The 27,830-nt window shown below is 34.3% G+C and overlaps 1 protein-coding gene across 4 annotated transcripts in view; it reads left to right on the top strand.

Annotated features, from left to right (window-relative positions):
• The window catches only part of ASCC3 (activating signal cointegrator 1 complex subunit 3), a 400,644-nt gene that overhangs the window by 174,943 nt on the left and 197,871 nt on the right, over positions 1–27,830 (top strand). For all 4 annotated transcript variants that reach the window (XM_072642929.1, XM_072642932.1, XM_072642930.1 and 1 more), the window contains one exon: positions 6,787–6,921. In XM_072642929.1, coding sequence (XP_072499030.1) covers positions 6,787–6,921 — 135 coding nt within the window. The remainder of the gene's footprint in view (positions 1–6,786; positions 6,922–27,830) is intronic.

Here is a 27,830-nt window from a genome sequence, read left to right as displayed (position 1 = left end):
AAGCCCCTGTGATGAATAAAACATCATTTTTTGGTGTTATTTTTAAAAAATGTTTTAGGTCTTCATACAACTGCTCAACTTTGGCCTCTTTGGCATCAGTGGTTGGAGCATAGATTTTCATTACTGTTGTGGTGAATAGTTTGCTGTGATTTTGAATAGATATCATTGTCATTTTTAAAATTATAACCCAATACTGCTTTTCTCACCTTTTTATGAGAGCTACTCCATTTCTTCTAACATATTCTTGCCCGCAGTAGTATATGTGGTGATCACATAAATTTATCTATTCCCATCCATTTTAATTCACTAACACTTAAGATGTTGATGTGTAATCCTTCCATCTCCTATTTGGCCATATCCAGCTTACCTTGGTTCATAGATCTTAAATTCCAATATTTACTGAAGATCAGTAAGAAAAAGTATCAGAATTTTTTTTTTATCACCATGCACATCTATAGCTGAGCTTTTTTTTTTTTTTTCTCCCAGTTTTGGCCCAGCTGCTTCATTAGTACTAGAACTACTTGTGTCTGTCCTCCACTCTTTCCCAGTGGTATATTGGACACTTGATCTGAGGAGCTCATATTCAGATGTCATTTCTTTTATCATTTGAATACTGTCCATGGAGTTTTCTTAGAAAAGCTACTGGAGTGGTTTGCCATTTCCTTCTCCAGTGGATCATGGTTTGTCAGAACTCTCCACTATGACCTGTCTGTCTTGGATAACAATGGCATAGCTCATAGTTTCACTGATTTATCTAATCCTCTTGAGGTAGACAGGGTTAAGTGACTTGTCCAGGGTCACTGGGTAGTAAGTGTCTGAGGCCACATTTGGACTCAGGCACTTGAATCTTACTGACATTAGGTCTGCTGTACCTACTGTACTACCTGGCCCTTCCGTTGCAAAGTTAAAACATAGATATTTTGCTGTCTTTCCTCTGGGATTAGTATTACTTTTTGCATTCTCTCTGAGATTGTCTTTGTTTAAAGTTTTTATTTACAGTTTTCTAGTGTGCATTTTATTTTTCCTTTGATTCTAAATTCCTCATGTCTGTCATTTCTTTTGGCAATGTTCTGTTGAAAATGTCAGTGTGGGATCCTAAGATGCACCAGGATCTCAGTCAGTCCCACTCTTACTATTCCCTCAGCTTCCTCATCACCTGGGGTGAATCTTTCTAAAAATCAAGGATCTTCTGTCCAGTGTACCATAACTTGGAGTAGGTGTGTTGCCTCATTGTCAACAACCTCCACATGTAGCTCCTTTTCATGCCGGTTCCCTAGCTCTCCCACATGGCCTCTCTCTTTAGTCAACTCCCTGTTTACTTTCACTTCTCAGAGTTCCTCTCTTCATTTAAGATGTAATTCGTGCTCCTTCTGGATGAAACCTTCCTGATCCCTCCAAGTGCTAGTGCCCTCCTTGCCAGACTACTTTTTATTTTGCTACTTTGTATACGTTTGTATTTATTAATTTTGTATTTATGCTGTATGTATTTTCACATTTGCTTCTTGTATCCCTCATTTAGAACATAGGCAATGCAAGTATGAATTCCTTTATTCTTTGTACTTATACCCCTGATGCCTTGTGCTGTGTTTGGCACATAATAAATGATTAATTAATGCTTGTTGATTGATTGATGATAGGACCATATAAATGCTTCCAGCCATATAGATTACTGCCTTTTCATTCTTTCGGTGGTCCAGGCAAACAGGCTTTCTTGCCATACTTCATACATGAAAGTCCATCTCCCATCTCCATGCCTTTGCATAGTCTAGAACTTCATACTTGGAATTCTACTATTTCTCCTCTGCTTCAAAATTCAGCTCAAATTCCCCTTCGTATTTCAAAGTTTTCCTGATCCTCTAGATGCGAGTGTCTCACACAAGGGAAATCAAGGTGACAAGATAGAAGGCCTTTGAGATACCTTCAAACTCTGAGATTCTAGATTTTAAAGAAATTGAACACATTAATGTTGTATATAAGAGAATGAATTGTCTGAGAATGTCTGAATGATAGAGAATATCTCTGAACTTGTTGGAGAGTGTTTAGTTTCATAGTATATCTCAAAATGTTTCAAATGAAGGTGGAAGAGGAAAGTGGCATAGAGGACAGGCATATTAGAGCCTCCAGAACTAGAACTGTTCACAGATCCTCTCTTTGAAACATATATGTCAGATCAAAGTAAACACGTAAGTTTCTACTTAGTTCCTTCCTGAAGGCTTCTTCAATAAAATCACAACACTTCTGTCTGGCGTTTAAATCCCTTTGCCACTTGATTTCCAGGGTGTCTTTTCAGACTCATGTCACATCCATTCCTTTTCCATATTCTGTTTTTAAGCCAAACTAGCCCAATTGCTATACCTTTTGCAAGGCTTTCTATTTTTCTGCCTTCCTGCTTTTGCATGCGCTATTCCATATGCCTTCAGCTCCATAGTCCCCTCCAAGATGTAGCTGGCAGCTAGTTCCTGTTCAGCAAGAGATCTGATCTTTTCTGATCTTCTTCACCCATTTGTTAGTGTGGCCCACTACAGTATTGCTTTATGTTTAATTTTTCTCTCTCTTTATTATTACTTGGTACACTTTCATGTTGTTTCTCCCTTATAAAATAGTAACATTCTTGAGAGCAGGAACTGTTTCTCTTTTTAGTATTTGTATCCCTAGCGTCTTGCACATTTTATGGCAGATAGTTGTGGGAGTTTTTTAACTTTATTTTTTGTTTTATTCTCTTCCCCAAAATCAAAGAAACTAGATACCATGAATATTTCTAGGTGCTAGGAATAGAAAGATAAGAAAGAAATCATGCCTAGTACATAATAGGTGTTTTAATTAACACTCATTGAATTGAATATGGCACTTACTTATTTGAAATTTTCTCATTAATAATTATTATGAGTTTTATAGGAAATTTCAGTTTAAAACTTATACAGCTCAATACATTTTATATGTATAATATATGAATATGTTACATATACATAAGCAAACAATAGTCTGACACTTCATCATGAAGTTTCTATGTATACTTAAATCAATTTTAAAATAAGACTACTATGCTAACTTCACCAGTATTTAATATTATTTTTCACCTTGTGGTGACAATATCATTTAGGTAGAACCCTTATGAAGACATTAGAAACCTCTTTAGAATTCCAAATAAGTGATAGGAACCCATCACGCTTACGTTTTGATTTTTCTAGAAAATTCAAGACATTTGAGTCTATGAAAACATCTACTTAGCCAAAAAAAAAAAAGTATTCTTCTTATACCAGCAACTTTATTACTAAAATAGCCAGGAAATTTAGAATTCCTGCTTACTGAAATTTTTAGCTGAGTGTTCAAGACATAGTTAGGAAAATACAATATGATAGAAATATATCTGAGTAGCACCTTAGTCCTATAACATAGGAAGGTTTCCTCCATGAAAGTTACAAAAATCAGTTTCTTTTTACTGGCTTTTGCAAAATATAATCTTTTTCTAGTTGAAAATGAGGAAGAAAGGATTTCCACAAATGCATGTCTTTAAGTCTAAATAATACTTTTATCACTTTATATGATCAATTATGTAAATAGCAACTAAAAGTCTTCATTTCTTTTTAAGAAAAACAAAAACAAATCAACAATCTTTCTGCTTCAAGTCTGTTTGACAAAGTATGAATAAATTTTGTGCTCTTGATAGTTATAATTAACATATTTAAGGTTTGTCAAATGAATCATGAAAACTTTGAGATTGTTTTTCTGAAAGTTTTTTGAGACAGGTCACTTTTATCTGCACAGCTTTATATCTTCTCTGTAACTTTAAATCTCCCCTCTTGCCCCTTTGGACATGAAGAGGACATTCACTGTCACTATATCATCATTTTCCAATTGGCCACTCTCCTGGACTTCATCATGATCTCCAGAAACACACCATCCTGCAAAATTACATCAGCTCTAAAACTCACATCTCCTTAGCACCCACTGTCGCCGGGCCACCTCTGCCTTTCTGATTGGGAATGGTGCAGGGTAGACATGAGGTAGACCTCTCATATCCTTTGTTTAAGGAGTTCATTCAGGGCAGCTGTTATCATTTTCCACCTGCTACATGCCCCCAAGCTTGTACCTTCCAGCTCCATTCTCCTCTCTAATTTTGATCTTCTTTTAATGTTGTGTTCCCTCATTAGATCATGAGTTCCTTGAGGGCAGAGAGTAGTTTTTGGATTTCTTTATATCTCCAGTTTTTAACACATAGTAGGCACTTAATGTTTATTGATGGATTGATGATAACAATAGGGACTTGGTTTTTTCAATTGTTACTTTATTAGTTATTAGTTATTGTAATAGTTCTGTTGTTAGTTCTTGTAGTAGTAATAAAATAGGACTTTCCTTCTCTTTACCTTCCATCTACTCTGTATGTTAATGTACATAGCTGTTTGCCTGTTTTCTGTCCCATTAGAATGTGAGCTGCTTGTTCATATTTTTTGCTTTCCTTTCTATCTCTAGCAGTTAGTATTGTCCTGATACTTTATAAGTAATTCATAAATCTTGTTTAGTAATTAATAGTTCACATTTAAGCGGTAATTCAAGATTTGCAAAGTGTTTTCCTTATGGTAACTTTTTTGTTACATAATGCAGGCATTATTGAGTAGTGAGCCTATAAATTTGTATTGGATTTTCTTAAATAAGACATCATTTAGAGATATGGGCAAAGATCAATCAATTATTCATTATTTATTAAGTGTTTCCTTTGTGCCAGGCATTGCTGAGCACTGAACATACAAAGATAAAATTAAAACAATCTCTGCCAGCAGTGTTCTTATATTCTCTTAGGGGAGAAAACATGTGCTGTATAGTTAAATGTAAAATTAATTTCAACAAAAAGAAATTGGGATGAGAAAGATTCTGGAAGCTGGGAATAGGTCAAGAATGACATATAGAACAATCCAACATGAGGTAAGTCCTTTAAAAAAGTCAGGAATTTAATAGGATAAGGTGAGGAGAGAGGTTCTTGGCATGAGGGGATTGCAAATGATGTATCATTTATGACAAACAGGAAGAAGGCCAGTTTGATTGTCCTTGAAATGGCATAATATGTAATAAGCTTTAAAAAATAGGTATTTAGAGGATGGATTTGGAATGGGGAAAGGAAGATAGGAAGGTTAGTACAATAGCACAGACTATCCAGGGATGGGGATCCTGCAGCCTCAAGGCCAGATGTGGCCTTCTAGGTCCTTGGGTGCGCCTTTTGATTGAGTCCAAGTTTTATAGAATGAACCCTTTTATTAAGGGGATTTGTTCTGTGAAGTTTGGATTCAGTCAAAGGGCCACACTTGAGGAAGTAGAGGGCCACATGTGGCCTTGAGGCCACATATTCCCCACCTCTGGATGCAGTTATAGTGGCTGTGAAAGTAAAGAGATGAGAAGAGATGTCAGCAATTTTATAGAGGCAGAATCAGCATGATTTGGCAGGTGATTCAGTATTTGGGGTGAGGGAGAATAAGGAGTCAGATAAAATATTGTTAATAACCTGGATGATTGGAAGGATGACTATGACCAGCAAAAATGTGGAAGTTCAGAAGAGTTTTGTTTTGGGGGGGGGGAGTTTGGATGCGGCAGGGAGGCTTAGAAGGTGTGTTCTCTTTTGTACATGTTGAAATTGAGGTGTCTGTAAGATATATTTTGAAATTGATAGATAATTGTCAAGTAAGCAATATCCAAGAAACCAAGTAGGAAGTCATGCTATCTACTCTGACGTAGTCCCTTTTGTTTAGTAAGTAATGAACTATTCTGTGATTTCAGAACTCTTAAAAATATTTGATTTTTTTCTCAGTTAACACATAAAAACAATTTTTAATATTTGTTTTTTAAAATTTTGAGTTCCAAGTTCTTTCCCTCTGTTCCCTCCCCCATCATTGAGAAGGCATGCGATTTGATATAGGTTATATATGTCCAGTCATGCAGAACATATTTCCGTATTACTCATGTTGTAAAAGAAAACAAAGACAAGAAAAATAAAGTTTTGAAAAAGTATTTTTTGATCTGCATTGTCTCCAGATCTTTCTCTACAGATGGATAATGTTTTTCATCATAAGTCCTTTGGAATTGTCTTGAATTGTGTTGCTGAGAATAGCCAAGTCATTCACAGTTGATCATTGTACAGGATTGCTGTTAATGTATACAATGTTTTCTTTGTTCTGCTCACGTCACTTTGCAAGTCTTTCCAGATTTTTCTGAAAGCATCCTGTTCATCACTTTTTATAGAACAATAATATTCTATTGAAATCATATACCACAGCTTTTTCAGCCATTCCCTAATTGATGGGTATCTTCCTAATTTTCAATTCTTTCCCACCACAAAAAGATCTTCTATAAATAGTTTTGTACAAATAGATCTATTTCCTTTTTAAAAAAGTTATTATCTCTTTGGTATACAGATTTAATAGTGATATTGCTAGGTCAAAGGGTATGCAGCTTTTGGCATAATTCAAAATTTCTCTCCAGAATGGTTGAATCAGTTCACAACTCCACCAGCAGTGCATTAGTGTCTCAATTTTCCCACACTCCCTCCAAAATTTGTCATTTTCCTTTTCTTTCATGCATCCATTCAGAGTCTTTGTTTTTCTGTGGGAATGTTGTTATGAAACATGTTTTGTTGGGGGGAAATGGTGCTAAAAGAACTGAATGACTGACACCAAAAGAAAGGAAATTTATTAAAGAAAGCAAATATTTTATATTTCATTAAGAGTTGATTATAGTGTTTGTAATTTACTTATGTTCAACCTTCATTTGTTGAATAAATTGTTTTCTGTTTTGTTTTAGGTGATGGTTTTTGTGCATGCTCGAAATGCCACTGTAAGAACAGCTATGGCTTTAAGAGAAAAAGCCAAAAACAATGGCCATATTTGCTATTTTTTGCCAAACCAAGGAGCTGAATATGGACATGCTGAAAAACAGGTACTGATGGGACTGATGAAAAATGTTTTAAAAAAAATTGAAGTATTATCATGTTGGTCTTTAAAAGTTGAACTAAAAATCACATTACAGATATATGATATAATAGGCTGGACTTTACTTTCTTTGATGATGTTTTTAAGGAATGTATGAGAAAAGTTAAATTATTATTACCTTCCAAACTCCATTACAATTGACCTACTTTGTTCTGTTGTTTGATTAAATACCATAAACTTACTCTAATGTTCTGCACTTTTGCAATACAGACTTCCCTAACAAATAAAAGTACAAATTCTTTAAAAATACAGCTATCAGTTTTCATTAAGGTTGTTTAATCTTATCTTTAAATAACTTTTATTGTTCATTTCTCAAAATAATCCATTAGCTGTGCATATTTTTCAGTAATGTGAAATTGCTACTTTTATAGACTCTTTAAAAATATTCATATTTCTATGTAGATTGAGAACATCACATACATCTCATTTTATAGAAGAAATTCAATGCTAAACTCACTTTTATTTTGTACTTTAATTTAGCATTTCCTTAATTCCATTACATTATTACTTGAAATAGGCAAATTTTGAAATCATCACAAAATAATTAATATGTTTATTTGTGTAGTAAGGAACAATGTACTGTGTATGAAGAAAATCCAAATGATTAAGATAGATTTTGTTAAAGAAATATGAGGACAATTTTTGTTTTCTTTTTTTGACACTTAATCCTTAATTGCTCTCAGTTTCAGTATCTCCTTACTCCCAAAACGTTCTTCACACTCCTGTTCAGAGTTACTTTGCAGCATTGTAGTGACTGCATTAGTGTCTCCTTTTCCTTGAAGCCTGCCTTCTTCTTCTCACCATCCTTTGTCTGAGAAGACTTTGTCTACTATGTCAGTGAAAAAAATCACAAAATTACAGGATCATGAGCTCACATTTTTCTTTTACTCAACATCTCAAAACCTATATCTTCATTTGTCTTTACCTCCTTTGTACCTTTCTCTTAGGAAGACATGCCCATCTCCTTGACAGGGCTTATAGCTTTACTTTTATCTGATTCTCTTCCCTCTCATCTTCTCCAGAAATTTGTGTGATAAGTTTTTTTGCCTCTTCGGAATCTTAAGTCTCTCACCATTTCTCAGTCTTCACTGCTTACAAACTAGTCATGGTTTCCTCATCCTGTCATAAGATCAAGCCATCATTCTGAATCTTTTATCTTTCATTCACTAAATCTTGAAAGAGACACTTTTTTAAGCAGTGGAGAAGAGAATACAAACTGGTTGAATGACAAATTGTTAGCAAAAGTAATAACATACGGCCTATTTACTATTTATAGTTATAGTTATTTATTTTTGTTATACAGATATAATAGCCGTAACAGACGTCAGACTACTAGTTAGGATAAAAATTATTAACATAAAAGGGTAAAGATCACTAAACTACTTACATATTTATTAATCAAAAGACAATTAGGATAAATATAGAAGAAAGCAAAGAGAAAAACAAATTGGAAAGGGAAAATAAGGACCACGCATTGTTTTCAAAATAAGCACCAGATCCTCACAAAAATTGATCACATATTAGGTTATGTAATTATATAAATTTAAACAGGCAGAAATTGTACATATAGTGTATTCACCCCATGACACCATAAAATTAAACAAGTCAGATTAGTAAAACTATACAACCATAATATAACCTGAAAAACTGCCTATTTAATTGTAACTAAGTTTTTAAAAGAAAGCAGAGAGGGAAATACCCCTAGTGTAATATTTAAAAGACAGTACCACATAGAAAAGCCTGTGGGATCATTCTATAAATCACCAGCCATTTATTAAGTGCCCAGTATGTACCAGGAACTGTACAAAGTTAGGGAATTTAGCCAAAGCTATTCTTTGAATCAAAATCACATCAGTAAGAAATAAAGTTGAAAATGATGTAATTAAACTTGTATAAAAGAACCAGAGCAAGAGCCTCTGAAAAAGTTTAAAAAAAGAGATATTGTAAGCATAAGAACAGAAACAAGTAGACTTGAAAATGAATGAAGTTAATAATTAAAATTAAGATTTTCTTTTTCAAAAAGACCAGTTAAATTGACAAACATCTATCAAATTTAGTCCAAAGACTGAGAATACAAATAAATCTCTAAAATGGAAAAGGACAGACTACAGCACACACAAAGACAATTTAGAAATAATATTGGGGAATACTTTATGTCACTATAGATTTTTTTTTTTTGTATTTTAAGTTGTGTTTCTTAATATTTGAGCTTAAAATTTATTGTTAGCATAAAAAGGGAAACATTCCATTGGAGTCAGAAGACCTGAATTTGAGTTCTTTCTATAGTTATTTACTAGTTTTGAGGTCTGGGACAAACTTTTTCCCCCTCTTCTGGGCTTCTGTTTCTTTTACTTTAAAAAATGTATATTTTTTATTAATGCATTTTGATTTTACATCTCCAATTTTGCATGTTTCTCACCATCCTTGTTGCCAAAAATGTCCCTTGTAATAAAGATTTTTAAAGGGGGAAAAAAAAGAGAAGAAAAAATTAACCAAACTAATCAATACACTGGGGAAAAAAATCCAGTGTTCAAACAAATCAGATAATTCAAATGGTTAATTATATACCAAGAAACTGCCAAAAAATGGCACAGTAGGAAATGAATTTTTTTTTTAAAGATGAGATATCACAAGGGTTGATATTAGAGGAGTCACCAGCTATCAAAGATTTAGCTTGCTAAAAACAAACCAAAAAAATATCTGGGCCAGATGATTTCACAATGGAATTTTTTAAGAACTTAGAAGTAGAAATGATTTCTATTATATATTTATTTCCTATTTATTAAAAAAAAAAAAAGAAATATAGACCATTATTCCAATACCTTTCATGAGACAAATATAGTGTTGATTTTATAACCAGATAAAAATAATACCAAAAAAAATACACTAACGAATATAGAATGAATAAAGCTAAGTCAAATATTATCCCCAACTCATTCTAGTCCCTACCTTCTACTGTTTACCTGCCACATTGCCACCCTAGAAGAATTCCACTATGGGGCATTCTTCCTCTAATAGGTGACATTTTCCCTCTGAGTATTATTTTGGAAAGGACCCCAATCGTGCTTCACTTCACTTTTCCTTAGACTGTCTCCATCCTGCACCACTGCATTGCTTCTTAACAGATACCCTTCTTAAACTGCTCCCCTTTTCTAGCATCTCTCTTACTGTGTAAGGTCCTTCAGGGGAGAGACTATCTCGTTTGTTTTCATTTGTATTCTCATTGCATAGCACAGTGCCCAGCACATAGTAAATACTTAGTAAATGCTCTCACATTCTGTTTATTTCTTATGCAGTATTCCTTGATCCAGATTCCCACCCCCAAACACAGATTTCACATATAATCTCTCCTTTGTTAATTTTCTGATATCTTTTTTACCTTTAGCTCTCCCACAAGATATTGCATTCTCCTTTGAGTTATGTTTTTATGTGTGCATGTCGTATCTCCTCTAATAGGTCACCAATACCTTGAAGGCAAGAATCATGTCTCCTTTTCCTTATTTCCACCAATAGTTCTAACAGTATTTTTCCATAAAATGGGTACTCTAAATGTTTGTTGAATTGAACTTCTGATCCTAATATTTCCTTCTTATAATCTATTCTCTTATCTTTGCTTGACTGCATTTCTTACCTGTAACTGCTCCATGTGATCTTTACCTTGCTAGGTTTTTTTTTTTTATAGTAGTATGTACATATTAATGAAATTATTTTCATCTAGCTTTAATTCAGGTAGTATTTACTGAGCCCTTGTCATATACTACCAGACCAGACTCCACATTGCAGCATAAAGAAATCATCATATAATTTACTGCTTTGGTAGAACATTTGCAGGACAATGTTTCTAAATTCCGAATTGTTTAGTACTGTAGGTGGTCAATGACAAGAGAGATCAGAGGGGCCCTGAGTCACTGTGGAAGAAGTAGCATTTAACCTAACACCAAATATGACATATGTGTTATCCAGTGATGTTCGTAGCCTAACTTGAGTAGAGCATTATTGTTGAGAAGTATTCTTACACTACTTTTTATGTTCTCAAGATGTAGCAAGTCCTGAGAAACCTGGAACCCCAGAACCCTAGATTTCTGATTTCACACATTGATTTTGTGAGATAATTTCCACGAATTCTTCTTTTCCTTTTTCCCAAATGTGTTCTTCTTCACCTCTTTCCACTCTTTATCCATCTCTATTCATGCCCTATGTTCATTTATAATTGCAGTTTTTATAATTAAAACGCTTTGTCTATATTTCAATATTTCTTTTATTCTTTGATCTCATTGAAATAAATGTTGTTTCCAAATAGACAGGTCACAGTTCATCCTTGAGTCCTCTTTTTGTTTGACTTCCATCTATGTCATCTTGTGATTTCTACAGAGCATTTAGCCAACAGGAGCTGTTCTTCCTCTTATTTTTCTGTCATGTGAAAATGAAACATTTATACTGTCCATTAGTTATCTCTTGTTCTCACCCCATGATAGGGCCCCTTTTCTTTTTCAGTTACATATTTCTCTAATAGTATTCTTTATATCATTTTGCTTTTTCACAGTTCTTTATTGGTAACCTGTTTCAACATGTACCCAAATGTGCCTCTCCATTTCCACTTGGGTTCTCCTTTAAAAAAATTAGTATATAAAACATGTTATTTTCTGCACAAATAATTATTCAGTAAACATTTATCAAGTGTCTACTCTATGTCAAGCATTATGCCAAGCACTGAGTGTACAAAAAGAAGAAAAGACAGTCCCTACCCTCAAGGAACTTACAATCTAACGGCAGAGACAGGTTGCAAACAACTATATACAAAGGAGCTTACATACAGGATAAATAGGAGATAATTAACAAAGGGAAGGCATTGAAATTAAGAGAGATTGGGGAAGGCTTCCTGTGGAAGGTGAGATTTTAGTTGGGACTTAAAGGAAGCCAGGGAAGTCAGTAATAATAGCTGATATTTATGTAGCACTTACTGTGTGCCAGATACTCTGCTAAACTCTAGTGGTAAGTGGAGATGAGGAACAAGAGCTTTCCAGGTATGGAGGACATCAAGAAAAACAGCTGGATATGAGAAATAGAGTGTCTTGTTCATGAAACAATCAAGAAGCCAATTTGACTGGATTAAAAAATATGGTCAGAAAGTAAGGTGTGAAAAGGTAAGAGGGGACTAGATTATGAAGGGCTTTGAATGCCAGAGGACTTTGTATTTGCTCCTGGAGACAATGGGGAGCCACTGGAATTGATTGAGTAGGGAAGTGATATGGTCCTACCTGTGGTTTAAAAAAATCATTTTAGTGGCTGAATAGAGGATGGAGTAGGGAGAAATTTGAGGCAGACTGACCCATTAGAAGGCTGTTGCAATAATCCTGGCATGAGGTGATTAGGGCCTGCACCAGAGTGGTGGCAGTGTCAAAGGAAAGAAGAGGCATTGGAGAGATGTTGTAGAGGGAAAATGACAGGCCTTGGCAACAGCTCTGCTTGATTTCATCTCTGTTCAACAAGGTTCCCCACCCAAGATAAGTTGATCACTCCAGTTCTCATCCTTATGCTGCTGACTTGGCCTTGGATGTGCAACTCCTTCCCACTTCTCTCAGCATCCTCTCCCCTCTCATTGGTGGACTGGAGGGTGGAACACTAAATTCTTCTGAAAGCCCTCCTTTGTAGAGGATAACATTTGGACTTTCTAGCAGATTCTACTTTCTGTCCATAGCTCTACTTGTTTCAATTCCATGAATCAAGATACCCCTTTGTGTGTCACTTCCACCCCCTCCTCCCGAATTCCTACTCCCACTTTCCAGCTTTCTTTTGTGTGTTACCTATGCCTGTTAGATTGTAAGAGCAGGAATTTTATTTTTCTTATTTGTATCCCCAGTGCCTAGCACAATACCTGGCACATAACAGGTGCTTACTATTTATTGAATTGAATTGGAGTCAAGGAAAATTCCTAGATTGCAAGTCTCAGGAACTGAAAGGATGTTGTTTCTCTCTACCATAAAAGGAATGAAGGGGGGAGTTTAGGGGAAAGGATAATAGGTTCTATTTTTGACATGGTTAGTTTAAGATATCTCTTAGACATCCATTTTGGGACATCTGAAAGTCAGTTAGAGATGTGAGAAGGGTTGGGGCAGGATAGGTAGATTTGAGAATCAACCCCATAGGGATGATAATCAAATATATGGAAGAGATGTGATCACCAAAGTGAAATCATGAAGAGTGAGAAGAGTGCCCAGGACAGAATCCTGAGGGACACCTGTGGTTAGAGGTAATGATCTGGAAGAGAATCCACCAAAGGAGACAGAGAAAGATAAGTCAGGTAGGTAGGAGGAGAACTAGGAAAGACTAAAAACCCAAAAGCCCAGAGAGAAAAGACTGAACAGAGATGTCAGAGGCTGCAGAGAGATCAAGGAGAATGAGCCTTGAGAAAGGCCACTGGATCTGTCAACCAAGAGATTAGAAACTTTGGAGAGAACAGTTTTGGTGGAATAGTAAGGTAGAGGACAATAGCATCCTATGAGATTGATTTATTTTTTTATTTTTTTTTACAAGACCTGTAATCATCACTGTAGAGAATGTCCAGTTAGGAACATTTAGCATTAATCTTTTCAGCTTAGGTCTGGAGATTTCCTGGGACACTTAGACCTTAATTAACTTACCCAGAGTTGCATATTTAGTATGTATCAGAGTTGTAAGTCGAACTCAAGCCTTCCTGACTTCTGTGTTTGCAGTTTTCTATTAGCTATGCCACAGTATTGCTGCTTAACCATTGGAATCTTCTCCTACTCTTCCTTTCTGTTTCAAAACTATTAAATTTAGTTCTTGTTATATTTTCTTTTGAAATATTTCTAGGACTATAAAATTTCCTTTTTTTCTTTTACAGCATTACATCTTTCTCAATATCCAGTTTTTTTATTTTTAATGATAACATTAAAGATTTAGAATGTTAAAAAACTTGATTTCTTTGGAAATTGAAATTTTCTAGTGCCTTTAAAATGTGAACATCGAGAGCCATCTACTGGATTTTTGCCTGCTACACACTTGTTAATTCTGTCTACTATTCCAAATATGGTCACTGTAAAAGGCATGAAATATTTTGAGAATTAGAGATTATATTCACTGGTTTTTCAAGCTAATATTCTTTTAATAGTACTATTTATTTTGTCCTTTTTATTTAATCATACATCTCATTTATTTTCAGATATCGTTGTTTTGCAAAGATATAAATTGAAATAGTTGAACATCTCATTAAACTTGATTATAACTTTGAGAATTAAAAATCTGTTGCTTTTTTTTTTTTTATGAAACTTTGGATTCTTTTTCGACTTTGCTTTTACCAGTAAATTTTTTCTTTTGTATATTTGTGTTCAAAGAATATTAGGCAAAAAACAAATATAAGCTGATAAGTGTAGAACAACAGATACAATATCCATTAGAACTCCATGTGGAACAAGGAGAAAATCTTCTTAAATAGGGTAAGCTATACCTTCTAAAATTTGGAATGGGTTTTAGAATTCAGTTAGACCAACTTCCTTACTGAATTTAGGAAGACAAAATTTGCCTTTTGTCAGACTCTGAAGAAAGTTTGATCATACTTGGATCTATAAAAATATATTCTTTTTCGTAAAATTGTCACTATCTGACTCGGTTTTGTAAACTTGAAGTCAAAATTGAGATATGCATTGATTAAATTTATTCCATTCTTTCCTTGTACAGTTGATTGTTACAAACCAAAATCATCATTTGATTCAGAAGATATTTTAAGTAGCTTCGCATCTACTGTTTGACAAGCATTGTCCTAATCACTAGGGCTTCTTAGACAAAAACTTAAAACAGTCCCTGCCCTCAAGGATGTTAAATTTTAAAAATGGAAGGTAGAACCAGACCTAGATTCAAATTCTGACTGTATTATTTTTTTTTCCTGTGTGCCCTTGAGCAAATCATTTATCTTTGGGTATTCTGTTTCCTCATTTGTAAATTGAAGGAATTAGACTAAAGAAGCTCTTAGGTCCTTGGCAACTCTAAATTTATTTTTGTATGAATTGATGTAGTCTAGATCAACAAGACTTTGCCCTAAAACTCTGTACTTCTGTATGAATAGTATTAACTGTTTTCTAGATTGCTTTTGCTGTTACTAATTCACACACCCCTTCATTTATAAAATAACTATATATTTTACTTTTAGCCTCAAAAAAATTTTTTTGCACCCTGCATGAACAAGGATTTCTGCTTATGAGGCCCACTATTACTTTTAACCTTGGAAAACCTCTGTTCTAGTCTAATCTACTCGTTTTACAGATAGGGAATTTGAGGCCTTAGCAGTTTTCCCTGAGTCACACATCATCCTTAATCTAACATGCCTGGCAATATTTACTGCCTTGAGCTTGAATTAATTTTTCACTGACAAAAAATAATTTACCATTTTTCAATATTTTTCTCATAATGAATGCATGCAACTGTATTTTACACAAATAATGCTTTTTCCCTCACATCAGATTTGAGAATCACTCATCTCGCTGGTTCAGTGTAGAAATAATTGATAGACGATTTACATAAATATTTTTTAGGCTTAAATATCCCTATCTTTCATTGAACAGTCTAAATCTATTTGGAAAAAATTATTCACAATCATAGATTCATAATTATTCCCTTGATTTATAGTCATAGTTTTAAATATTGTAATATTGCCACCCTGTGAAGGATCAGAGAGCTTTTCTGAAGGTTTTATTTAAGATCTCCAAATTTAAACCTGACTTTCTGAAGCTACTTGAGTATTTTCACTTCCATTTCTTATAGAGTCTCATTTCATTTGTATAGTACAGATATGGTAACATCTCTGTAGAAGCCATTACTGTGCCAATATGAAATTTTTTTCCCCAGATTTTTTAAAATAATTAAGTTAGGTTCAGTAAACATTTAAATACAATTAGAAGGTAAGTTTGCTGGCATACATAATTTACTTCTTAAATGTTCAAAGTTATAGCCTTACGTCTACGTCAAGTAAGGCCTTTAAAATGTTTTGTCACAATTAATATTCGTTATATCCAGATTCTATTATGTGAATATAAGTAAAGTCTCATTACACTGACTACCATTATAAAATAGCATTCTGTATAACGAAGTTATACAGTGGCACAGAATAGTCTTCATCAGATTTCCTTGTCTACTCATCTACCATAGATGTGTTCTCTAGTCAATAACTCAGTCTGTTTATATTAAATAAAACTTTAGTTGGAGGTGTGAGGGAAGGAGGGTTATTTTGACTTTGTGAGGAGCATACATTAGAACAGGTATGCACAGCATGTAGCCTGTGGGTCACTTGTAGCACACCAAAGGATTTCCTCTGCATTTTTCATGGGTCACCTGAAATCCTTTGGTGGGTCACAGGTTGTGTAGGCCTGAATTAGATAATCTAAGACTCCTCCTAACACCAGGATTCTCTGATTCTAGTCTTCACAGTTCTGGTTTGTTTGTTTTTTTTTTTTTCATTGAAGAATCAATTAAACTTTAGACCTCCTCCCCATTTCCCGTCTCTAAGTCACTTTCACTTAAAAAACCAATGAAACTCCTTCAGCCCTTAACTAAAACAAAATTTAAGTTGCTACTTAAAAAAGAAAATACCTAAAGAAATTCATACCTATTGAGCACCTGTTAACCAAAGTTCAAAACACTTTTTTTTTTCCATTTTCTGACTTCACTGCTATACTGAAAACCCTCTTCATTTGTAACTTCTACTTACTGGGAATGTGATTTTCAACACATCATTTAAATAAAATTCTAGTATAATAAAACATTTTAGATTTCTCAGATATTGCTAAAGTAGAATTTTATGTCTAGCATATGATAGGAAACTGCTTTTGGGAAAACAAGGTGATTGTAAAGTATGGGCTGATTGTAAGAATAAAATCAGTTAACATGTAAAATGCTTTGCAAACCTTAAAGCATTACATAGATGCTAGCTATTATTTGTATATAACTTCTTTTTTGCCTTGCCTTCAAAAATTTTTGTGTAAAACTATATGAAAATAAAATTTTCAAAGACCTAACTTCTGGAAATTATATATAAGTACACAACAGTTAACACAACTTAATTTTCTGTATAATCATATAACATAAATTTCCTTATTTTTACGTTTCTAAGAGCAAATATTGTCGTTAAAGTTAGGAAACTACTACATATTCAAGTCACTTTAAAATTACCTCATTTCAGATATAATGAAATAAAAATTTACTTAATCAGAAACTTTTCAGATTTTTAACTCTCTGGGAAATTTTGTACAGTCAACTACTTTCCCTTACAGACTTGTTTCATACGAAAATGCTCTTGAATGACAGTAGCATAGATCGCCCCTGGAATTGTATAAATAGTTCTCATACTGTGGATAATAGTTTACCAAAATTGTGCTGATTAGCATTATGGGTGTTTTTAGTTCTCCTATAAGAAAACATAGCATCAGTTCCTCCTAATTTTTTTAAAAAGAGAAAAAGCCAAATCAAGCCAGTGAACATTTATGTTTTAGATACTATGCTCAGTGCATAGGGTAGAAATGGATTCAGGAAATGATCACCCATTATGGACCTCTTGTCTACAAACTAATTTGTATGGCAAAAACTGTCGTTTGCATTGTTAGCCTGGGAAAAAATCCCTTAATCTTATGTACCCTGAGGAAGTTAGTTTTAAAAGGGTATCTGTTACTGATCATCATAAATCTAGCCTAACCAAGAACTACTGATCCTGCTTAAATATTTTTACGTTGTTTTCAGTAGTCTAATTATAGATTTTTGACTGAGTCTGTAAAAATTACATTTGGCAAAAATTATCTGGCATTAATGTTGACAAGCCTCAGTTTATTTCTGCTCCAACAACTTTTCACTGATACTTTATCAGAATAAAAGTAGGATTTTCATGTTGTCTGACAAGAGATAAGAAATCTTGAATTTGGGTTTTTTTAAATCATTTTCCCTAAGATTCCACTGAGAACATAAGAAAAACAAACCCGTTACAAACATGTATAAAAAGAGCTCATTACCTCTCTGTCTGATGGGTACAGTGTTTCTTCGTGAGTCTTTTGGATTTGTTCCTGGTCATTGTATTGATAAGGGTTCCTAAATCATTCAAAGTTTTTTGACTTTATAATATTTTTATCATATAAATTGTTCTCCTGTTACTGCTTCACTTTGCATCAATTCATACATATCTTCCTAGGTTTCTCTGAAACTATCACCTTTTTCATTTCTTACAGCACAATAGTGTTCCATCACATCCATATACCATAGCTTGTTCAGCCATTCCCCAGGTGCTAGACATCCCCTTAGTTTCCAATTCTTTGCCATCTCAAAAATTGCCACTAAAAATTGTGTGTGCGTGTGTTTGTGTTCTTTTACTCTTTCTTTGAACCAAAAAGTAATCTTCTAGGAACCATAGAGATCTTTTAGCTCAAATTCTATTCAGGCTTTACCCTTAATGTCATAAAAATAACTTTTGGCCTGGAAAATTTTATTCCATTACTTAGGTTTTATAAAAACTTCTAAAGTAAGTGTGCTAATAATATAGTTCCCCTAATTGCATAGGTTTGAGAAATGTGCTCTCCAGATTCAATGATGAATGCAAAGTGAATTGAAAATATCAGTTATTTAAAGCATTGGTCATGGGGGAGGAGGTTTTATAATGAGTCCTTGCTTTTGAAAATATCCCTTGGTGGTACAAGTTATAATTGCTTTAACCATGGTAAAGATTTTCTTTCTCATAAATGATTGTCACTAAATAATCTTGGCATAAGAATCTTTCATGGTAAAATTTTGGAGGAGTAGACCTAAGAAACTATAAATAGGAGGCTTTATAATATCATCTACTTAATTAATTCTTTTCACTTATGTATGTAAGGAGGATTTTGTTATTCTTTTAGAGTTCAGTTTCTCAGAATCCATGGCCATGGGAATGTCTAGTTTCTAGGTGCTAGATAATAACTCCCAGAATAGCCCCAAGAATTCTAGATAGTAGTTTCCAGATTCATAGTAATAGTCCTACTGAGACTGCACCATGAGATAAGGAGTGACATAAGGTAATATTTACTATTCTTGCACAGAATGACAATATTACTAAAGTTAACCTGTGAGCTTGATGTTGGCAAGATGCCTGCTTTGTCTGTTGCCCTATAAAACAGGTGGACAATGGTCAGTGAGTGGGGAAAACCACAGGGAACCCACCTGCCTCAACCAGCCCACATTGAGGCTTGAGGGGATTGAGGGAACTGTACAGCCAGTGCCTGTCTTGATTGACCCCATCAAGACGTAGGGGTAGTTGCCCCCTCTTCTCGCCAGCCCTTACAAGAAGGGTGATTAGGGAATGCTGTAGAAGCTGGTTCTCCCAGCAGTCATTTAAGAAGACTAGACTAGGATAAAGTAAGATTATTATCCCCTCTGAAGCTGTCTACCTGTCTGAGCAGATCAAGAGTGAACCTGTTAGAGGCTGGAGACTGAACCCTCCAATGCCTCCTGTGTGTTATCTGTGAAACAACTTATTTACCATAGCAGCCTTGGACAGTGTTCTCAAATACTCTCATTCCTCCTCCCCTTTACCCCCCCAAAAGCTATACTTTCCTCTCCTTGAATTAAGGTTCAGCTGGCCAATCAGTCAGAATTATGATGTGTAACTACAGAACTGTAAAAACTGTACCTGTAATTATTATAACTTTTTCTGTCTATAGACTCCTTGCCTTTCCAATTTGCACTAGTCTTCATTAGAGTAGTTTACCTGATAAATCTTGCTCTTCTGAAGGACAAAACAAGTCCTTGATTATTTATTTTCATTCATGTCTACGAGAAGCAGTATCATATGGTAAAAAAGATTGCTAGATTTGTGGTCAGACTACTGGATCCAAGTATGGACTCTAATAGTTATATGATATTAAACAACCCTTTAGCCCTTCTAAGTTTTAGTTTACTCATTTATGAGATGGGAGTAACAATGCTTGTACTTCTTCATTACAGAGCTGCTGTATGCAACATACATTGCATAAAATGCTTTATAAGTTATAACACCATATGTAAATGTGAAATCTTAAGATTGTAGGCAGATACCGTAAGATTCTTTGAGCCAATTGAACCTTTGTTTGTAGATGCTTTAAGCTTAAAAGGATATCCTTTCCCTGATATCCAACCCACATTAGAAGTGACTTTCCCCCCAACCTCACATATTTCTTTTTTTTACACATTTTTTGTACAATAAAATCTTGTAATTACAGGTGTGTCATATCCCCCTGGTGAGGTAGAAAATATGAAGGGAGGCACTGTATCTCATTTAATTTTTTTTTCAGCCTGCCTATTACTTTACACAGTTTTCTTCATATAGTAGGGTTTTAATAAATAAGTTTAATCGCATCTTCCAGGTTATCTTTTTTTGTCCTGTTATTTTGAGCTACACAGAAAGTTTCCTGGAGATAGTTTTTATAAGTATGTATTCAAACAGTTCTAGAACAAAATATATTATTATTGGAATTCAGAAATGTTTTTAACTTTTAGTTTCTCTTTTTGAGCTTGCCCACTTCAAAATTCAGAAGAGTGATTAAATTGGCATGATAATACATTGGTCTCTCAATTCTATATATAAATCAATGTTAGAATTATCTGCTTTCAAGATTTTATTAAAAAGCTTAATCCTAATCTATTTTGAGCTGTGTAGCTTTCTCAGATCACATTGTAATTGAGTTTGGTTTAATAAAAAGTAGTTAAGTTAAGCTTTGCCTCAGGTATTCTTCGTAACCTTATTAATGAAAAGAAAGAAAACTAATAGTTAATAAAGAATATGTTTTTTTTTTACTTGTCAGCAATTGGATGCTTCTTCCCTCATTATTTAAAGTTATTTCTCATAAAGATTAGCTGTAGGAAACAATCAGCCCCCAAGTATGATTGGCTTTTATTACAGTCTTTCTTTCATGATATTCCTTGCTTGTAGATGGAGTGTTCTCTATTATTCCCTGGTGCAAATTCAGCAAGGTTTGGGGACAAATCTAGCATTTCATTTGTTTAGAAAATTCTCAGTGTGGAAATTCCCTCTACTAAGACAGATTGGCAAATCATTAGTAACTAAAAATTTTAGAGAATTTTTTGGAGGCAGTAGTAGTCGTTGTAGTTGTACTAGTGGTGGTGGTGGTGGTAGTGGTAGTGGTAGTGGTAGTGGTAGCGGTAGCAACAGCAGTAGCAGAGGTACCAGCAGCAGCTAACATAACTTTTTACAGTTTGCAAAGGGCTTTCTTTAAATTTTGCTTTTTATTCTAATACCAGCCTTGTCAGGTGCTAGTATTATTTTCATTTTTACTAATGAGGAAAATTGAGAGATTAAGTAATTTGCCCTGGGTTACACAGCTTGTAAGTTTGAGTTTCTGAGGTAGGATTCAAACTCAGTTCTTCCTAACTTTTAAGACTAAACCATAGTACTTCCCATTGGAATTATTTATATAGTATAAATGTTTGCTTTCACCCTGCATAATTCTTCTCTGTCAATCAATAAGCCCATTGTTCAGTCGTTCTGGTTGTGTCTGACTCTTTGTGACCCTGTTTGGCCTCATTTTATGGAGGAAGAACTGAGGCAAATAGGCGTAAGTGATTTACCTAAGATCTCCAGCTTTGAGCTCAGGAAGAGGAGTTCTTCTGACTTCAGGCCTGTCACTCTGTCCACTTTACCACCTAACTATCTAATCAATAAGCCAGCATTTAGTAAATGCATTCTATATTGAGCACTATGTTGGGGTCTAAGAATACACAGTTAAAAATGACTTGCAAATTCATACTTTAGATTAAATTATCTTCCTTGTCCTGATGAAAAGATCATGTTTAATTTCTTATAAATAGGAGAAATCATCTTTTTTTTTCAAAATTCCTTCTCTAATATTTCAAAGAATTAGTAAGTCAGCACAGATTTATTAATTTATGAACCATTTATTCCATGCTAGGCCCTGTGCTAAGGGCTGGCTGTACAAGTAGAGAAAATAATCATCCCCTGACTTCAGAGAGCTTACGTTCTAATGTGAGAAACGGCATGTAAATAATTAGATATGAAATACGTACAGAGTAGATGAAGAGTAATCCAAGAGGGGAAGGTGATATCAACTGGGGGGACCAAAAAAGACCTTTGGTAGAAAGTAGTATTTGATCTGAGTCTTAAAGGAAGCTAAGGATTTTAAGAAGTGGATAAATATTCCAGGAGTGATGGACAGTGTAAATTTGCGGAGAAGGCCAGTGGAATTTCGTGTTCAAGGAAGTATATAAGCAAACCAGTATTAGGATTGGAAAGTTAAAAAGAAATGGGTCTTCCCTGTGTTGAATGGGAATCTCAAAGACATGATCTTCCATGTTCCTACTGCTAGTATATATATCATGGGTTTGACTTGCTGCCTAAACAAACCTACCAAATACAGTAATATGGAGAATATGGTGAAGCAAGTATTAGAGAGGCCATTGAAGACTATCTTATTCTACTCTGAATTCTGGGTTTTATCTTGGAATATCCACCTTTTAACTTTAATATTTACACTGTCATTATCATTAATAAACATTTTGCAAGCTCTTTTCTGATATGATAAGTACAGTTATAGTATCCATATAGTAGACCTCATACTGTAAAGTTCATCTAGTTCAAATCTCTCATTTTGCAAATGTGTAAAAACAGCAAGAAAGATTGTGCCTTTCCCAAGGTCACACCATTTAAGTGAAAGAACTGACACTGGAATTCTAGGATGTCGTTTCCAGTAAAGTTTGATTTTTTCCACACTATATTTTCTACCCTAGAAAGAATGTTAGAATTAAAAAGAGCAAGAGATCAGAAGGCTTAATAGATAATAGAAAAATCATGGAAGCAAAGGCATTAGCCTGAGCCAATGACCTTCCTGCTTAAGCTTGAGTAAATTAATGAACACTGAGAGAGAAAATTTCAGGAATTGTATTCTCATAATGGAGTAAAACATTATACATTTAGTTTGTATAGTGATCATGAGATCATAGATTTAGAGGGGAAAGGGACCTTAAAAGCCCACTAGTTCCTCTCCCTCCTTTTACATATGAAGAAACTTATGACAGAAAGGTTGTGACTTTTTCAAATTACATACGTAGTAAAAGCAAAGACTCAAATGTGGGTCCTTTTCAGTTCATATCCAGCATTTTTCCAACTATAGTACATGGCTTTTAATAGAATTAGAAGGCTATAAGTACCAAAGAGATGAAGCTTAAATAGCAAGCTCTTGCCTGGAGCCCCCAGGTACATGCAAAGGACCATCATAGCAGTGAGAGCTGAGAGTTTCCCAACAGACTTCTAACTGAGAGAAGCAGTCCCATTGTAAGGTTCCATTTTCTTGCAGAAAAAGCAGAGGACTTGTTTAAAGAATATTTGAAAGTTAATTGTCTTAGTATCTAGCAAATATTCATCTTTACCTTTGGATGTTTTTTTCTTTTTTAGTGAGGGGTAAATTTAGTGGTCTTTCAAAAAAAATTATTTATTTTTAGTTTTCAACTTTACCTTTGGGTTTTTTGTTTTTTTAATGTTATTTCAGATATACCTTTCTCTTGTGTCTCTTAAGAGCTGTTGTATATGGACATCTAAGAGTTTAAATTGCTTATGACTGTGACTTGTATTCCTAAGTGTCTATATCCTATTTATTACTGTAAGATACTAGATTCTACTGCATACTGGATGCTACTAGATTTAAGATTGCCATCTAATTGGTTATGCCACTCAATGTGTGATGGAAAGATTATTGAACTCAAGCATCATGGTTTTTATTTCCTACCCTGGGTACTTACTAATTGTGTAATCATGTTATTCAACTTCTCTCCTCATCTGATAACAGTAGTAATATCTGTGAGCAAAGCATTTCTTAAACCTTAAAAGAGCTATATCAATGTTTTTATGATATCAGTAACTTTTATAATGATGATGATCCCTTCAAGAAACAATTTATAGAGCACGAGCTATGGGCTACAGACCTCTACAACTGCAGAGAGTCTGGGCATTCAAGCAAGAGAAAGTTCTAGACCCATATTGGAGCACCTCAGGTGTGGAAACAGTTGTCAACTGAGAGCTTTGACATTCACTACCTAGTTCTGATTGACCAATCCCAGGCAATCTGAGTGACCTGTACTCAGACATATTGTTCTAGGGTGAGGAGTGGTCATAAGCCCTAGTTTGGATACCAAGAGATTGACAAGTTTAGAAAGAGCATAAATGGTGTGGTTCAGATTCCAGAAGCAAAACAGGATCTCAGTTTCAGCTTCTAGCCCAATCTAAAGCCTATAGAGGAAAAACCAGGCATTAATCCAAGACTAGAGGAGAGCCTGCAGTTCTGTCACTCAGAACCAGCAAAGCTTCTGACCTGACAGATAGTGACCAATTCCAATGTCAATCTACAGTTGCTGAAACCAAAACCTGAATCAGGAATTTGCCATGCTCAGATCGGTAATCAAACTACCCTGGATGAGATCACTTGGGGATCACTGAAAGTTCACAAGTTCCGAGTATATGAGCTGTCACTGAGATCCTGAAGTAGGAAAACATCCAATATCCCAAGAAAGCATCAATAAAAACAATTTAGACCTTTTCTTCAGAAGTATAGTAGAGCCTGGCCCTAATAAAAAGTTTAAAGTCTGAAGTAGGCCATAAGAATAAGCATAAATCATTTGTAAAAAAGCTATTATGGTGACAGGAATGCTCAAGACAATAAACTCAATGGTTCTAAAATTTTGATAACAAAAGTCTTACAGAATAATACAGCTCAATTCGAATTCTTGGAAGAGGTGAATCAAGAGTGTATACACACACACGTATATATGAGTATATATACATATATGCACATATGTATTATCCGTACACACATATGTATATGTGAAATGAGAAAGAAAAAATTTGAAAAGAAGTAAGAGCTACAAAAGGAAGAATTAGAGAGTTATCAGTTTGGCACAAGAGGTACAAAACCTTGATCAAGCAACAAACTGCCTAAAAATAAGAGTGGATGAACTAGAAAACAGTGACTTCATAAGGAAGCAAGAAATACTAAAGTCAGAAAATGGAAAAAAAAAAAAATAGAAGAAAATATCAGGTATCTTACGACAAAATCAGCTGACCTGGTAAAACAGATGTGGGGGGGAGGATTAAGGATCAGTAGACTATGAACTCCATGAATCTTCCCCCTACCCCCCAAAAAATAGCTTAGACATGATACTTCAAGAAAGATTAAAAATGCCCAGATTTCAGAAGCAGAGGACAAAGAGGAAATAGAATCCACGATTCACCTCCTGAAAGAGACCTACAAATGAAAACTCCCTTAAATATTATAGCCCAGTACCGGAGCTTCTAGGCTAAAGAAGAAATTCTTTACTTGACCAGAAAGAAGTGGAGCCACAATCAATATCATACACAATTTAGCAGCCACCACTGTAGGAGGCGAGAACTTGGAATATAAGTATAATCTTACAGAAAAAAAAAAAGACATGGGATATTTATTGAAACAGATAACTTCCAAGTATTCCTAATGGAAAGACCAGAGCTGCATAAAAGCTTGGAACATCAAACACAGGAGTTAAGAGAAACATAAAAAAGCAAATGCAAGCGAACAGTTGTAAGGAACTAACGGATAAACCACCTCTGTACAAACATGGAGAAATGATATGTTTTTGCTCTGAACATTACTGTTGTTAATATTATTATTAGTCCAATAAGACAAGGCCCAGAAGTGTTTCTTTTGTCTTAATTATCTTAAGAATGCAAAGGGAGAGGGGAAAAGGAACGTTCTGTGGAAGGAAAGTCAAGGTAGGTAAAATTATCTCAATTAGGATGCTTAAGAGACATTGATTTAAACAAGAAGGAAGCAGGAGCTGCTGACACTTGAGTCTTAGTCTCATGCAAACTGGTCAAAGGAGGGAAGAATATATGTATACATATGTGTATGTATATATATATATACACATATACATACACATATATGTGCAAGCACAACGTATGTACAGAAATACATTTCATACCACAAGAAAGTTGGAGGGAAGGAGGTAAAGGGGAATTTGATGGAGATTAGATTAAGGGACACATCACTTCTAAGCAAAACAAACTCTAAGGATGTACCAAAAAAATCATAACTGATACAAAACAATTTATACAGGCACAATAATATTGTAAAGATGAGTTTGAAAGACTTAGGGACTCTGATCAGTGTAATGATTAACCATCATATCAGAGAATTAATTATAGTACATGCTACCTACTTCATGATAAAGAGGTGAAAGTCTCAGAGTACAAAATAAGAGTTTATTTGGATTCACTATACATAGTTGTGACGAGCTTTGTTTTTCATTCTCAAGGGTGGTGGGTGATGAGAGGGAGATTTTTTTAAATTCAAAGTAAAATTTAATTTTAAAATAAAACTAATTTTGATATTCTTATGGTACTTGATCACTGATAGGAAATTTGTAAACTCATAGAAAGAACTTCAGGTTTACATAGGAAGGCAATCATGTCATTCTCTGTGTGCCAGTGATTGCCGTATAATGTACATACCACACAGAAAATTTTAAAAATTTATTGTTTTGGTGAAAAAGCTTAATAGCTATAAAATAATTCAATATTTTAAAACTTATTTAAATTAACTTTACTTCCATCTTTCTCATCCTTGAATTTACTGGTCTCTTTTTCGATCTCTTTTACTTAAGTTAGTTGCTTATAGTATTGTTAACGAAGATAAGGCATAAAGCTAAAGATTTAGATTTCCATTCCCATTATCCCCTGGAACATGTACAACAACCATCTACTTAATTTGCACCTATAATTAGCATATTGGTAGATGAGCTTTTTTCTTAAGCATTCTGTATCCAAACTATTGTTTTATTTAAATAGTTGGGGACTAATCTCCTCGTTAGGTCCTGTTCCCACTTCAAAACCTTGTTTGCTCTGCCTGGACGCTTACTGATACTCGTCAGTAAACAAGTAGTCATTGAACCTGTTTCAGTGTAAAGCATTGCAGCCCCTGACATTGAATACGTTTTGACATGATTAAATGTTGAACTATTTAATTCTGTCAGAGAAGGCAACATTCTAGTATTTGTCCAGCATCTGTAGACCAAATTATATACATGTATTCTTATCTCTTCATTTTTCTTTGACATTACCTAGTTTCCAAGTTTAATTTTAATGCTTTCTATATAGCAATATACTGTTCTCATCAATATAGATATTCCCTCCATAAGAAATTTTCATGGAGAAGCCTATTTTTAATACTAGTATTCCTCTGCTCCTGCTGTATGGCAAGGAAACATGAAATACTACATTAAAAGGAGCATGGTAACATCGAAAGGATGTTGGTTTGTAATATGAGGAAGATGGGTTCAAATCTTAGCTCTTCTGCTTAACAGCTATGTGACCCTAAGCCAATCACTTTCCCACTTTAGACCTTAATTTCTATATCTGTGAGACAAGAGATTAAACTATATGACCTCTAAAGTTCATTTTAAATTTAGACCTATTATCCTATGAATGGTGATGTCAGATTATAGTAATTTTTTGTTTTAAATAAGTATATATTGCTATCTTTTGTTTCTTTTACATTACCATAATTTCCCCTACTATCCACATTCCTCCCCATCCCTAGACATCCCACATAACAAATAGTATTTTTTAAAGAAAAATCAGCATAACTGATAAGTACATGGGAAAAGTTGGAAATTATGTGCAGTGTACAACATATATGGATTTCCCACGTCTCCCAAGGGATAGAGTATATTCATTTTTTTCATTTTAAATTTAAGTACAAAATAAGAAAAAAAAAGAAATAAACTTAAGTACTAAAACTAAAATAATACAAAATAAGGAAAAAGGGGGGGGGGGAAGCATTGCCATGT

The sequence above is a fragment of the Notamacropus eugenii genome, chromosome 2, assembly GCF_028372415.1.
Source record: "Notamacropus eugenii isolate mMacEug1 chromosome 2, mMacEug1.pri_v2, whole genome shotgun sequence".
Lineage (NCBI taxonomy): Eukaryota > Metazoa > Chordata > Mammalia > Diprotodontia > Macropodidae > Notamacropus > Notamacropus eugenii.
The sequence above is the reverse complement of the archived record's forward strand: the minus strand, read 5'-3'. Positions and strand labels throughout refer to the sequence as shown.